Consider the following 17,069-nt stretch of genomic DNA (forward strand, 5'->3'; position numbering starts at 1 on the left):
AATACTAGGACGGAATGGAAGTTTTTCGACCTAGTTCGTGATACTAATAGGTATAGTATAACACAATGCCCACGATTTGCGTCTAAACGCCTAGATCATGAATCCATCTCTCACGCACAAAATCTGAACCCATATAGTCTTATAGAAATCATTAAAAAACACGAAACCAGCAACAGCTTTCACACATTCATCCATTATATAGTAAGCCATCTCAAAGAATTCAATAATTAATAATTAACACTAAATAGCCCGGAAAGATAAACACTGCCTTGCTCTCGGAGTAACCCATTAGCTCCGATAGTAAGTGCAAACCGATAGCATTTCAACAAAAAAAAAAAAAAGAAATAGGTATAGAATACCTAATGATAAGTAATTGAAGAAAATCGTTGTAAGTAGGTAAAGCAAGTGAAAAATGGAAGTCAGAGTGTATTCGTATTATTATAGAAAGCGGATGATAAGTTAACTTTATCAAATTATTAATTAAAACCTAAATTGAAATTTAAGTACACGCGTTTCAGTTTACTAAACCGAAAGTCACTGAATAAGGAGTTGTTCAGTTATATTGTGAAGTTTGAGCGACTGTTTTTTGTATAAAATAAAACTATGAGAAAATTCAGATGTTACAAGTTAGAACTCTAAATCAATCAATGGCACTGAGCCTTCCTAATAACATTTGTTTTTAATTCCAGATGCAGTGACAGTATGCCATGAGCGCCACGAGGATGGAGCGGGCGGGGAGGCGCGCTAAGGCGGGCTCGCTAAGCGGCTTGTCGGGCGGAGTGCCGAGCGGCGCGAGCGTTCGCCGACAACGCTCGCTCGAGTGGGGCGGCGACCGCTACAGCAGCAGCGACGACGACCGACCGCCCCAGCCGCCGCCGCTCGCCGACCGCGTGTTCGCGTCGCTGCTCGCTCAAGCCACCCAACAGTTTGATGGTGAGTCTTAGATAGGCAGGCTAGCTGAGCATTTTATCTGGCGTGACGTAGTTGCTGGCGTGACGTAGTTGCCGGTGTTTGCCAGTAGCGTTCGCTTTAGTGGGGCGGCGACCGCTACAGCAGCAGCGACGACGACCGACCGCCCCAGCCGCCGCCGCTCGCCGACCGCGTGTTCGCGCCGCTGCTCGCTCAAGCCACCCAACAGTTTGATGGTGAGTATTAGATAAGCAGGCTAGCTGAAAATTTTATCTGGCGTGACGAGATTGCGTTGCCAGCGTTCGCCATTAGCGCTCGCTGTAAGGTGAGTATAGACTTGAGCATTTTATCGAGCATTTCTATGTAATGTAACGTTCTTACGAATGGTACAATACAAGTAAAATGTATGGCATGTCGTAACAGATGATACACTGTAATATTTCATAGAGCGGCTCGTTGATCTGTTACAAGTAAATGCTCTAGTATACTCACCTTTAGCCGCTACCGCTCGTGAAAAAAATAACATAAAAAGTGACTACAGTTGTATCCTATTTTTCGGTCCATAGAAATACCATTTTTGCTAACGAAAATAGCAATTAAACAGTATGTATGTTTCCGACAGAGCTTAACTAGATGTGACAACCACTGATCATTAAAGATATACACGTAAGAGGCTGTTCAGTTATAGCTATGAATTCATAATCGCTTTGCTATATTTGCTACGAAACAGATGTATATTATACGGTTACATCGAATCGGTTTCGAAATATTATTTCTACACAAGCACAGCACTAGTCGTCAACGTGTGATGATATTTGTTCAAGAGCCAATGTCACGAGGACAAAAAACATAAGTACTTTCTCGTTTACCTTTACAGTATTTACTTTATTCGCTTTACCAAAATGTTTTAACTTTTGTTCGACTTCAAGTCAGCTTCTCTTAATAGTTGCCTAGGAAAATTCCCCACCGTATCAAAACTGCCAGCTATCTGAGATCGGATCTCTACTACGCCTAGTTTTACTCGCACGTTCTAGGTATTCGCATGTTAGCGATACAGCGTGCTACGAGCACAATGTAGCAATGCAAGCTTGGCAAAGTTTGTGGGTGTTATTTGCTTACAAGTTTAGATACTTACCTAATCGCATGTGTGTGTATTCTAGGTAATAGCGGCAACATAATTCCGATACTTAGTTCATAGTAACAAAGTCAAACCTATTTAGTAGAGCACAAAAAGTGCCTTGATTTCATTCCGTAAGTAATCCATCATCGCACTACAACGCATCATTTTATTTTTATCAACATATCTACCTAGGTATCTGGTGTTTGTGTAATTTATCGAAATTGTAAAAGTGTTATTTCTAAGCTATGAAAAAATAAGTTAAGATGTCGCGAAAACAAGAAATCAACATTACTAAAAATGTTTTTAGTCCGAAAACATGTTATGTTGGGCAAAACATAGGGTTTTTCATATTTGACTGATGAGCCCACACAGGCTGGCGTGGCGGGATCAACTCCGAATTTGTTATTCATTCAGCGACACGGGCGAAGGTCTGCCGAGCCCTAACAAGTGGGATCATTAGTGGGCTGCGGGGAGGGGGGATCACGGCAATTGATAGGGGAGCACCCTGTGGTGAGCTTATGAGGAAAACTTTACACGTAAAGCCTTCGGCTTCGACCTTCTGCGCGAGGAGTTGATGAAGTCATAGACCACTCGTGCATAATTTTAAAGATGTTCTGAATAACTTCTATTAAGATAGAGATAGATAGATTCAGTTTCAGTTAAGATGTTCAGTTTCATCACAATCTCATGAGGTTTATTAATAACGGAGTAGAGATCGCTTTTTCATCTGAGGTTACATAATAATTGTTGCCTTTTCTGTAGATGCAATAAAAGGTTTCTTGAATCTAATACGTAACTTGTAATGTTAGGAAGAAATAAGTATTTTTTGTTTTAGAGATACAATGGTGGGTGCCATGGGAATTACCCACCCTAGGTACTGTATTTTTGTCAAAGGATAGATGTGGCCGTAATTACCTTTTATTTAAATTCAGATTTTCTATTTTGAAGACTATTGTCTTCAAAATAGATTATATTATTATTGACTCTCTATTGAGAGGAAATATTAGATTAGGTATTTGTAAAGCAATTTGATCAAAAAAGGATGAAAGGTTTTAAATATCAAATATGTAGTTTTGGCATTTTGTTCCATATTTTTTTTGTTAAACCTAAATTAAGTTTTATCAATATAAAAATATTCTTAAATAAACTACGTCCAGCGCAATTTCAGTAGACCGGAAGCAAAGCCTACTTTTACGTTCATGATTTGGAAGGCCTATTTCAGGCTTAGGCCAGAATTCGTCTGTCGCTGCGATGAGAACGTACGGCCTGACTCGCTTTGGGTTAAATTGGCCGTAGTTTCTACTTGGGCTGGAGCACTTTGACCACATATCTACAGCTAGGACCATAATTCGTATGAACTTATTAGGATATGGTAATGCTTATATGATACAAAACCATTATATTAATGTATCCTACATTAACATTATTTTAAGAGTCACTCATCTAAGACTTCTTTCAGGTACTTAACAAATTAGATTAAACGGCTCATATTAAGGGTAAATAGCTCAAACAAATTAAACTTAAGGTATCAATTCACACAAATAATTATTTACATACATAAGTAGAACGGCGCTTCATAAAATCTAGGTCTAACTAGGCACCAAAATTAGTTCCTAGTGTTGGTCCTTCTAGGTTGAGAAGTTCATAATAATATGCCTAAGTATAAGCCATAATGCTACCTTTTAAAGGGGAGCCGGCAATTTCAAATCCCATGATATGCAGCAAGATCATCTAAAAGTTTACTGTGCGGCACGGGACTTTTATTAGGAATAACCGTAAAGGTAAGTGCGTACTACCAGCCTAGATGCTCGCTCGCGTCTTATCTTGCCCACTAACTACAAACTTACAGTCATAACGATAACAATAGTTAAGTATCATTATAAAACTGATAACAATGGACGGTATGGCCTGGTGGTTCGAGTTAGGACTTGGCTACTACAACGCCAGATTCTTGTTTGATTTCCATTAGAGGCAAGTCAGTGGTAATTATGTAGGATCAGTGGAATGTGATAGCTAGTCTTATGTATTGAATATCAATAGTCCCTCTATCATATCTAGAGTTGTAAGTAGACTGGAAAATAATATGATAGTGGATATTAAGGTTTAATTCTGGAAAACAATTTCATGAAGTTGCCAGATACAGAATGTCTTTAATAATATTCCAATACATAATCTTGTCAACTCTTTATTCGCTCATCTTNTTCATCTTATCCACCCACTGAACATGGAGGGCATCGGGTATTTATATTTAACCCGTAGGTATTTTATTATCATCCTTAAGTGGTTTCATAAAATCAAGCAAAATATTTATTGCGTCGACATGATGATATTTGAAATCCGAGAAGACGCTTAAGAATCTAACGGTTTATTACTTATTCAATTTAACATTATGACAAATATTGAATTTCGTCCGTTTGTATGTTGCATGGATAGCTGTTTGATAATATTGTGTTGATTTAAACACAATCTGTGTATTGAGAAGCCACAATCCACATCATAATATTATTGTAGAGATGATCTTAGATCTCCCTTATGCTTTTTATTATCTATCCCCTAAATTTTAAGCCTGAAAGCTGATGTGGTGTTAATTAAACTGAATTCGAGATTAAATAAACAAAAAAGCTGTACATTCTTACTTTTGTTTGTAGAAGGATTTCTACACAAGTTGTCTAATAGGACATTGGTCAAAGAAATAAGAATACTTTATTGATTCAAAAAATGTCTCCTCAACTAAAATGAAACCCGTGCAACGCCGGGTGTGACGAGTTGTAGTATCTAATCAATAAGCAATCCTCAATCCTCAAAGCTCAAGTAGGCGAGGCATCAGCCATTATTGAATAAAAGATTTTATTAAATTCCCGCTGTGACGATAAACGATTTATTGGACTAAGACAGTTGGATGATTATAGGTATGTTGTACACGGAATTATATTATTATGGAAATTTAATCAATTTTGACTATTGCATTAGTATGCAGCCTTATTAAAAACTGAAATCCCACCTACCTATTAGTATTCATGTTGATATCATAACAACTACTATCTAAGTGCATAATTACTTATGTAGGTACCTTTGTTACATTCGATGCGCGATACAATCAACTTTCGAATAACTGAAATTCGTGTGAGTGAAGCCGTCGCAGAAGGTAAAGAAGCTATGAAGTATCATATTACAAAAATACCTACGAATCATTGAAAAACTGATAGTGCTTGAAGAAAAGCTTTTAATTTTTTTTTCAGTGAAATTTAAAAAAAAATCATGAATTAAAATTTTATAATATGTATAATAACACTTATTCCAATAAAATCTATGCACGAAATACGCTAGTAGAGTAAGTAGCCTATCTAAAAATAAACCCAGGCACGAATTAAGTTCCAATGGAGATGCATACAGAGAGCTTACGGCGGGTTCATGAGCACTTGCAGCTTAGCTCGTAGCTCTAAGCTGATTGAGAAGGTACAACTAGTTCCCGCGCGGATTTTTCGTTTAAAGGTTCCTACCGTCAAAATGGCTACTCTTTACTCTTCGGTTAACTGTCTAGTATTTTTAAAATACATTATGATAATGAATGCACCAGGGCCATTTTTCTCATATGGAAAGACAGCCACTTATGGGAGTGAAGTATTGATGAGAGAACAAACAATATTTCATAACTAAGTGTTATAAGCCTACGGTCTCAACCACACATCTATTGTATAGGTAACTAACTGTATGTAGTTGTCAAATGTGCGCAAAAGATATGAAATCCCTAGTTACGAGGGGATGGACTTGTCTTTTTAGGATATTAAATGGGTTGGAAGTAATTCATATCCGTATTATAACCACCCAGTATATTCAAACTCGTGGGTTCTTTTGGAATCTCGTCGAAAGTATCCATAATTTTATCCAGACTTGTAGGCTACAAGATTTTAAGTTTACACAACTGGCCATTGAATATGAATCTGAAAACAATAGATGGATAGAATAATTTTTCATTCGTAATATTCCAACGTTTACCCTAATAGGCTGTCCTTTGTTACGTATTAAAATGACTAATTTAAATTTTACCTCACAAAGTCGGCCAAAGCTTTTGTTTTATTCTGGTTAATTAAAAACTTTCACGTGCGTGTTACGTGCCGTTTGTCACGTGTAGACCCGTAAACATCACATGTAAGTTTGTCCCGCGTGTTTTGCGTCGAGTTAACATCGCTAATTGACTGATACCATAAAATGGCACGGAGTGCATACAGCTATGCTATATTAGCTCGGGCAGTTCAAATGTATCGAGTGTGGTTTGTTTGAAAGCTCCCGTTGGGCGTTACCACGTTCTGTCACTTTGTACTCACTTTCAATATTTCTAAAAATTTCGTCGAAAGCATCCATCCGTCGTCTTTGACCTTTAATTAAGGTCTAAAGTTTTTAGTTTATTTGAACTTGACAGACGAAAAGACGTTTTGATCCAAGTTAGGTTAGCATAAAATAATTTTATCAAACAGCATTAACTTTAGTGTACTGTTTCCTAGATCGACCTGAAAAATGCTTCATTAAAGCATTTTTTAATTGACGAACACAGTCAACATCTTGTTTACAACGGGCGAGTCTAATGAGATTTACTTTCAACAAAATGCAATTACTTCCTCACATAATAGTTTCGCTTTGAAGCAAAATATAATTTAAGTTCATATTAAATAAGTTAACTCTTATTGTAATGATTTTATGAACCATTTTGTTGCTAAAACTGCATCAGTCTGTTTGCTTAGGAATAACGCAGTCGTAAGTGAATTTGTGTGGTACCGCATTTGAAGTGCTTGTTCGCCCGATCGGGCGGCGTTCATACGAGCCTGTTCATTTCACCGTTTTGCTAATTGTAAGTGCTTGTTGTTTGTGTGTTATTCATAGCTGGGGCTCTGGCGTAGGTGGCACATTCATTATTTATAGATTGAACCTTTATATCTGCCTTTATTTAGATCTTTTGTCAAATTCAAATCATTTTAGACGATAGGACAAAATTAAATAGATTTGTTTTTAATGATATACCTACATGAAATTGTCATTCTCGAGTTACCATTTCAGGTGCGTATCTTGGGTATAAATAAATTATAATCCAATAAAATGCTTTTTAGTTGTATAACAGTAACTAAAGTTACACGTAATTAAGTGTTTAAAACGTTCTCTTAATATAATTGATTGCTTTAAGTGAATTTCAAAAGATTTCAGTCGATAAAAGGGTTCAACCGCGAAGCTTCGTATGCATATTTCCAAAACAACCGCCAAAGCTTTCCAATCTCCACTCGCTATAATTAATACATTCGCATTCCGATAGCCGGTCCGTCCTATGAGAATCTCATACTGTGAATAATTTATTACACTGCAGCCGGGCTTCAGGAGTGCGCCAGAGCCGTTAATGGTGGCTTTTTGGGGTTGTTACCGGCATTACCTTTGGAATGGCCGCTAATGTGATTAGCGCTGCGTTATGGTTCGCACAGCGCTTAGGATTTGCCATACTGGATACGCGCTGCGTTCAGAGGTCAGGTTAAAGTGAACGCAACCAGCATCATGTATGATGCGGACAAATGAGTTGGCTACCGCGTTAGCAACCATCAACTACACTAAACGACTGAAAGGCCACGGTATACTAGGTGACAGATGGTGAATGAGGAGTGTCCTGCTGGGGAGCTCCTTGGACATGTTAAAACTACAAAAAATCAGCTTATACTTTGGGAGTGATTGCAGATGAAATTTACCTTCAACAAAATACAATCACTTCCTCAGATAATAGTTTTGCTACTGACTGATTGCAGATGAGTACAAAAAAATTTATGCGGGCTGCGTTCACTTTGACCTGACCGCTGCCCGCAGAACGCATCCAGTGTAGCAAGTCCTATAATGCAGCAGACAGCCGGTAACCGCGTTACGGTCGCGTGATCGATGTCTCTCGATGCCGTGGTTGAGCAGATTTCATTTGAAGCGCTACTGATGCTATAACGATGCCAAAGTTGTCTAGTGCTTTGCGGCCTTTTAGTGAGCGTTCATGCACGTGTTAAGCGCTGCTGCTTAGCAATTGTAGCAAAGCATTCATGGACACGCTGTTTTTGTGCGTGATGTTCTACGTTTTAGGATGATTTTTTAATGCTTGTAAATATTGAACTATTGGCATTTTGTTCCAAGATATTATTTGTGCGTGTATACTATTTTTTTTTGGCTCGCTAATTATTATAATGATATGATTGAAATGAAAGTAATACCACGGATAATGGGCTTTAATGACTTTGCGGCGTATTTATTTTTACATATGCACACAGAAACCGCGCTCCACTCACAGCTTTGCGATTCAATGAACAGCATAATAGCAGCTAATTATTTACCTGCTAATGAAAGAAAAATCAAACTAAATCGTTTTCCACAATCAAAACCTCATCAATCCTTTGTTGTTTTTAATCCTTATCCTGCAAAGAAGACGAATATTAAAGCGAGGAATAAGCTCGTAATGTTAGCCGAGATTGGAAACCGTAAGGCTTGGTAGTATCCATTTCATTCCGTATTTTTCTCCTTACACAAACGGTATCGGCGGTGTTATTAGAGGCAAGCCCAGTAAGTACGCAATATCTCCACCGCGCAAGATTCCGCGAAGTCTATGGCCCGTTATTGCATGGAAATTCTGCGGTGTGCAACTTCATTGGAGCGATTCTTTTGTATAAAGGCTTCCACTCTGTGTTCTCCGGTTATTGTTTTTCAAAAGCGGCACGGGCACCTGATATTACCTCCCCTGAATCACAAGCAGTTAGGTTTATTCAATTAAGTTGCGCGAAGCCTTTGTTGTAGGCACAAAAATACTGAAACGCAATCGCCTCGCTTTCATTCTGTCGTTTTCTTCGACGGTTATTAAATTGTTTAGTACATTTTTCGACGATCCATTTGGCTAAGCTCCTTTAGAAATGGGGATCGTGGTTTGGAATTATCTGTAAGAGCTACTGTTTGTCGATTAAGCATTAGGCTTGTAATCTGTAAGATAGTGAATGGTTTATATAAATTTATTTTTTGAGGAGTTTTAGTTGAGATCTTTTTTTTATCAGTTGATATTGCAATAAGTAAGGCTAGTAACTGTGTTACGTCCCATTTCAGGGCGAATTCTGAAAAATATTATGATAAATGTGTCCCACGTGACAGCGTAAGTCAATGCATGACACACGTTTTGTGCCCCGATGGGCGTCGAGACGCGCCTTTGGCGATAATGACACATTATTGAGTCGTGAAGCCGGCTAAAGCCGCGGAAATTCACCATAAAACCACACAAATAGCTCACAGACGATTAATAATTATTTGCGTTTTTAGAACGAACGCTACGGGAAAAGGAGTGTTCATATTGTAAGCAAGAATTTCAATCTATTCAGGAAACTCGCGAATGGATTGATGGAAATGTTTGCGTTATTGCTTTCACAAAAACACGTTCCAATTTAGTTTTTGATCAATAAAATCGGTGTAGTTCCTTTCCGGCTGTTATAAAAACAGAAAAGCAATAACGAATGTAAGGGGAGGGCAGGTAAAATGTTAAAAGTACAATATTGTCCCAATTTATTTGTTTATCATAATAAGTTAACAAAAAACCAGGAATGAGTATTATTATTTGATAAGATATCACCAATTCTTTTATTTGATAAGATATCACCAATTCAATATCTGCATCGATACCCCTTTCTTTTAATTGTATCTATTCTATGTAAACGTTGTGTGCAACATTTATAGGAATTCAATTTGAATGCAAAAAACTAATGTTATTCTATAAAAATGTTTGAGATTGTATTCTGTTGTTGTACCTATAAATAAATAAATAAATAAATAAATAAATTCAAATGAAGAAAGATTATTATGTTTCTAATCCCAAGTTCTCAAATTTTTTCCATTAAAATAGTTCAATTGTGGTGCTCAGAACTCAATGAATTCCGTCAAAATACATTTTAATTAAGTCGTACCCACATAAGGTTTCAGCTAAGGCACTAAAGACTTCGCTTCAGCTATTTAAAGGGGCGCTATCTAAGTTTATGGCAGGCCAATCCTGGTCCATATCTAATCAAACGTCGTCGGCCATCATCAAAGCGGTTTTATGTCTGAAAATTAGACTAGTTACGGCGCTTGGCTCTACAGGGTGACTTTGAAAACAGGTGCCAATTTTTTTAACAAACTCTATAGAACAATTTGACAATACAACTTTGTCTTGAATTATTTTTAATCGTGGTATATTTCGAAAAAATATTGAAAATCTAAATACTTCTTAAGTTTCAAAGGTTAAACTTTATTTTCGCGTACTATTATGTCTATTAAGCTTTGCAGTTAACTGTGTGTCGTATAGAGACTNTTTTTCTATAAACAAAGTGTACACGTGTGCCAATTATGAAACCGCGCACAGGGGATATTTTTTTTTATTAAATATGAAAAAAGTTTTCTTTACGTAAGTAAGTCGATTAAGTTACTGATTCTGAGTCTCCCCTGAAATTTGGATACTACCTATAATTTGCAAAGTCACCCTGTATGTGCGAACGGCGGCACGACATGCGGGCTCTTATCACTACGTCACTACAGATAAGGCCTTTCACTACAAAATGCATAGTTTACTGGAAAATTCCGCTGGCCACTTTGATGTGACCTTATTGCGTATTTTGGGCGGCGACTTTTGACCGGTTTCGGGTTCACTTGCCGTGGTTTGGGTGATGGCAAAAACCTCACCCTCAGGTGGGGCTATAAGAATTTATTTTACCTACACCGAAACGTTGTGTGGAACTTTTATTACATAATATGTATCTTTAAAAATATAATTTCATGTTCATAATAGGTATTCACTATTCGTTTGGTATCATGATAGAGTTTAATAATTTATCTACCTATTCTGTCTTTTAAAATTATACATTTAAATTTGAAAAGCTTGAAATCGGTGCCTTAGTTTTGCCTACAAATATTACTTTAAGTTCAAAATAGATAAGTCTTCATCAAGATGAGATTTTTAAAGTAAATATTGAGAGAATAAGAATTAAAGAATGGTCTTGAGAATATGCGTCGAGAGGAATCGTATAAATCTCGTAGAGTTCAATTGCACGGCAAATACTGTCTTGATAGTTCAAGTTAAATGCAATTTACTGTAGCTCCGAGCTCCCAGCTTCAAGTCTAGTGCAATAACTGATATAATTGTAGGAAAATAGGTACAACAAGAAAAAAACACGACTGTACACCGAGGTTAGAGTTTAATAAATCATGCTGAGCTTTATTGCTTCCCATCAAGGTAGTTTTATATCCATCGTTTTCACAATGCTTTTGCTATGCAAAAACGTCGGCAAACAGCGGCGTAATTAACTTCATAATATCATATTGAAAATAAAACATATATTAAAAAGACGTGCCTTCCCTAAAATATCGTTGCCTTAAGTGTATAAATATCCAGAATTATTCCCTTTATCATTCAAAAATAATTCATCCACTTAACTTTTTTCTTTTATGTTAAAATTCTTTGAAGTCGAGGAAAGCTCCCAAAAAGTAATTTTATTAATTACGAGTCAGGAATTCAACAAAGTTCCAAGCCGGAGAGGTCCTTTTCTTTCGCGGGGCGATCCATTATCTTATGAAGATTTAGAAATTCCTGTGGTGTGCGTTTCGTCGCACCGACTCAGGGTTGCTATTATATCTTTGCGATTTAGTGCGGGTACATTTCTACGTCGTAATTCATATCGAATTTAATATTGTTAAATTCCAACCTTAAAATAAAANTACTCACCGCGCTCAAAGGATGATTTATTTTTTATTTTTTTCGAAACATTCTTTGTCGTTTTACTCGAAAACTAGCCTGAATTTTTTTTTAAAAACACTTGGGTTGTATTTGTATGATTTTATTAGATGCGTTGGTAAAGTATGATCAGTATAAAAAATAACACCTTATATAGCATTAACACAATAATTTTGTTTGAAGGTCCGTTACCGAAATTGAAATACATCCGTATTTTAACACTGCAGACTGAGTGCTATATTTATTCCATATTTAATTAAATAATAATAATAATATGCCTATATGTAAAAAAAAATAAACAAGGCTTGGATGTGTGTCAGCCCTACAGCAGCAGCTGCTTGCTCGCTACCGTTACGAGTGCTTCAGTAAAGAAAAATCCCAGCATTCTTTTAAAATTAACTTCAAGGTTTGATAACAAGTTTTAAACTATGCAAATGCATACAGAACCGTTTTCAGTTTCGGCTCTTTATGTGGTAGTTGAGTTTAATAAACATATTTAGCAATTCACATTGAAATTACAACAAAGAACAGAATGTAAATTGGTCGCGGAGATCTATTATCTTAAGGTCGAATAAGTTTTCACCGACGGTGGCGCAGCGGGCGGCGCTGTAAGAAAACAAAGGGTGGGTCGCTTGCCCTACGGCCGTTTTCTGTACAAATGTTGCCGTCCTCCGCTTTGTCGTTTTGTTCTCCGGGAGGCCGCGAGAGGGCATTATAGACAAGCCTGCTCGTTTACCCTCTTTAACAAGCCGCTCGCCGCTGACTCCGACCGCAACTGTGGCAGCAGGTAACTTTAACGGGTCATTAACATCGCGTTATGTTTTATTCGCAAAACCCTATGTTAATACAATTAATGAGTCTTCTAAGTATTTTAATTAAGGTAAGTAATTACATAGAATCCTAAAGTTAATCACGGTGGTGCGCGAAGTTACGATATTATGTACCACGATTAATTCAGTCAACTTTTAAGTTAATTGTACACTTCAGTTGCTTTAATGGATTATTTTTTCTTGTACCTACATGGAAATAATGTTAATCCCATTAATATCTTAATAACGTTGACAGTATTGTGGTTTGTTTCACAACTAAGCCTTTTGATTCAAAACAAAATAAATGTTGTTCAAAAGAGTTTTCCTGTCCTATTTATTAACTTTAATCCGAATGCTGATTTATTGGTAGAAAAAGTAATTCCATTTGTACCTTCGTACTGCACTCTACGTTTTCCTCAATTTCATGGTATGAACAAATCCATGCGTTCAATTGAATTAAAGATTACTTCTTATTCCAAAATAAATAAATGGTTGTTTCTGGGATTATTATTGTGTTTACATAAACACAGAATAATACGATGTAAGTTGTTTATTAAAATACTCTTTGATGCATGTAAAATAACATGAAATATTCTGCCGTAAGTAGTCAATAAAAGTTGGAATTGGGCTTGCCAAATGAAGTAAAAATTTCCACTCAATCTCTCAGTAACAGTATGTGACATTTAAATGAGATCCATACACCCACATAAAGTAATGAATAATGTTCACAGCTCACTAATTGGTTATTCTGTTTAGTTACCCAGCAGGGTTGATTGAATATTTCACAAGATCGCATAGCGGACAGCGTCAGGATTTGTCATGTGTTCCAAATAAGATTTTCAGGCATAAACGCCACTCTTGTTCTCATATAAATAGGGTTAAAATTTGCCTCGTAGGTTTTCATCTATAGGTATTAAACCACGGACAGGGCAGACTATGCATATTTAATTATCACTCACGTGTTATTGAGGCGGTCCTACGGTCATGATGAAGGTAAAATATATATTCGAACATGAACTTTATTTGCAGTATAGTTGGATGATTTTAATTAAGTTCTTCAGGTAAGTTTCGCGCCCCNCAATTAAGTAATATTTAGTTGTCTTGGTTTTCGACAGGTTTGACTTCGTCGAAATGATGTCTTACGTGGCGTCTGTTTATCGATAGCGATAAGGTATGGTTGCCATGTACCTTGACAACTTTGTATGGGCCTTTCCATACAGGGGACAATGCCTTACGCATTCTCAAATGATTTTTTAACATGACGTACTGGCCTACTTTGTATTGTACTGGGCGAGTACGGGAATCATAATAAGTTTTCGAAATGTTTTTTGATCTGTTAATGAACTCTATGGCTTTATCTCGGGTGTGTTTTAACCGATGTTGAAGCATTTTAACGTATTCTGGATACGTGGTGTTAGAGCTGTCATCGTATACTGAATCCGGTATACGAGATTTATATCCAAACAATAATTCGAATGGTGAATAATGTGTTGTCGAATGTACGGCTGTGTTATATGCGAGCATTNCGCGCCCCTGCGGGTGTAATAACATCAAATGTAATGAAGTGGAAGGTTTTGGAAGCGTGCTACCCATAAAATTAACTCAAGATCTATTATAGTGATGCTTTATTATTTCCATCCGTTGCCTGAGAGATTGGCTTTACTTATTCACCTATATCATTTTCGAATGATAAGTGAATTAGGGTTGGTATGTGCTCTTTAATACTTTTCATTATTATCATCATCATCATCTCAGCCATAGGACGTCCACTGCTGAACATAGGCCTCCCCCAATGCTCTCCATGTTACCCGGTTTAATACTTTTAAAGATATTAAATACAAGTTTTTCAACAACTACACGGTAGGTATAATTTTGATAATGTCAATGATATTTCTACGTAATATTTCATTTAATTATCAAAGTGATATTTTTGGCATTGATAGAGATACAGCAATAGCATAAATATAACAGCCAGTCATACAAAAATGGTTTATATTTTCATGTAATCGTAAGTATAAGTTAAGTTGGTCTTAGCAACAACGTGTATTGAACCTCAAAATTTAATAAATATGTCGTGAAATAGCTCCAAATATCACTGGATCCTGTTTGAATCGTATTCTCTCTTGACGTAAGAATTTTATTGTTTACACTGTTAGTTACTAATATCGTTAAAGACCTTAAAATTTGCAATCCTGTAAGGTATTCGATAGCAGTGGAGCTGTCTCTTGCAATGCGTGAACTGGCTTTTGAATTTGAGCTGTCACAGGAGTGTGGCAGAGAAAATTTCAATAATCCCCATAGGTTTGCGAACGAAGCACGCACGTGCCGGGGATTACCCGTAATTGATGGGGGCCGTGTCTAATCTCTGCACTTTGCTCTGCGCTCGCCGCATGCGGACTGCTCTAAAAATTTGTATATCTAAATAAACATCCACGCTAAGAACTATGCAAATGGTGGCATTTGTGAAAAAGGAGGGTGTGGTAAAAAAGTAGATAACGGAACCTATAAGCTTGTTAATTTATTCAAACTGTTGAATTTTAAGCATTGAAATTTTCCCTAATTCACTATTACGATGACAAGGGTACATAATGTTTGTTTTATATAAATCCATTCTTAGAGTTAGTAAATAATATAGAATGACCCTGTTATATTGACTTTATAGCAGGTAGAAAAATACGAAAAAATATGTATAACTATACCTATCTGCTTGTAAAAATACAGACGGCAAAAATATTGGGCATTATTCCGATTTCAAAACTAAGGTAATGGGCAAGACACTGGCCAGACAACGCGACGACAACTAGACAGGGGGGTACCTTCTTTTATTTTACCTTGTTAGAGATAATAGGTGTTCAAGTCGAACACTGCATAATATTTTAGTAAGAGGTTACTTTTATTATTCACGACAATGCAATTTGGATTTATGAAAATAAACGAAAACTAGAGTTAGGTATAAGTGAGTTGTGATTAATTCATTGAGACAAAGAGAGAGAGAGAGGTAACTCCTACTACACTCGCATCGCATGTATAGCACTTGAATGTCAATCAAATTATCTCAATCTCAAGAAATCTGGAATTTGCAATGTTTACTTAAAAATAATGTTTTTCAATAATTTCAATATGTGTTGTGCAAATAACACAAATAATAACGTACAACACTAGTGGATAACTTTTCCGTACGCGCATGCGGAAAGTTAAGGAATTCCTCAAATTCCTTGAGGAAAAATTCAGTCAAAATATCTCCTTTAGCATTTGTTCGTTAAGAGCGTAATTTAGCCGAGCCGCTCCGCGCACTCGCGTGAGCTCCTTATCTTTGGATATTTAAATTCCAGTCTGAACCTCAAAATAGTTCAAATTAAATGGAGCTTGTAAATTAAGTGTTGCTATCACGCAATCCTGGGAAATAGCTTTAAGTGGTTTCTGTGCGATATAGTATTATCTGGCATGACTTAATGACATCGTTTCAACAAATTGGTCGGAAGTAAACAAATGTTTCTCCTGAGCTGGTTTCGGGTGTTGAGGCATTTAAACGCTTGATACTTTAATGAGAGTTCCGTTTTCGCTAGAGTTTGTTTTTTGTTTCATTGTTAGCTGTAAATTGAATCAGACAGCATAAAATATATAATAATCTAATACTTCATATCAAAGACTACAAACCATTTTTCACTCGCTCGTAATTCTAAGCAATGAAACCAAGTTAATGTCCAACTACCAAACAAGGTTAAGACTAACTTAACGTCAAAATTAAAATATTCACACAAGCGTGTAAGCAAATAAATCTCCTCTTTACACCATTAAATTCCATAACAAGTTTCGTGTTATTTACGACGGGGAAAGTGAAACGTAAAGGCTAATTTTAGGCACGTAGAACACAGTGTAGTGTAATAAAACTGCTTTAACGTAGTTTGCTATTAAACTGATGTTGCTTGCTCACGAAAGCTTGTATCTGTCTAAATTCGTCTAGACCAAGGTACAGTCGGATGAAAATTCCACTTTCATGAAGTTGTTCCACTCATTCATACGTAATAAACTCGGTCCGTATATGATTATTTCGCTGGGAAACAAAAATAGATATGATGAGGAAGGCGGAGGGGGCGCGGGCGGCTGCGATCGCTCTCAGGGGTAAACAGCCGACGATTGAATGTGAAAATTTAATTCAGGTCATTTTCATCGCTGGGCCAACGGTACCTATTAGGTTTTTTCCCCAAAGAAAGTCATTATTCACCAAATATTTTTTAAATACGATCCCTCGGAGGATTGAGCCCGAAAATCCGCAGACGATTTCGACTGTCGCCGCGCCGTTTTCGATGTTTCATGCTATTATGCGAGGTGAAAGTTTTAAAGTCTGATTACCTTTGTGCATATTTTTGCTATTGTGCTGTAAAAATATTCAGTCGGAGGAGGCAGCGCGTACCTGCTCTCTATGTATGGGTGCAGCGGAAATGCAGCCAGGTTCAACCTCGAGGCACAAAAGACTTTGAAA

General features: G+C 36.8%; 1 protein-coding gene across 1 annotated transcript in view; it reads left to right on the top strand.

Annotated features, from left to right (window-relative positions):
* The first annotated feature begins 707 nt into the window (after positions 1-707).
* The window catches only part of LOC114351162 (uncharacterized), a 103,888-nt gene continuing 87,526 nt past the window's right edge, over positions 708-17,069 (top strand). The window contains exon 1 of the mRNA XM_028302246.1: positions 708-933. Coding sequence (XP_028158047.1) covers positions 708-933 — 226 coding nt within the window. The remainder of the gene's footprint in view (positions 934-17,069) is intronic.

The sequence above is a fragment of the Ostrinia furnacalis genome, unplaced genomic scaffold (assembly GCF_004193835.3).
Source record: "Ostrinia furnacalis isolate ACB-3 unplaced genomic scaffold, ASM419383v2 OfSCF1098, whole genome shotgun sequence".
In the NCBI taxonomy this organism is placed as follows: Eukaryota; Metazoa; Arthropoda; class Insecta; order Lepidoptera; family Crambidae; genus Ostrinia; species Ostrinia furnacalis.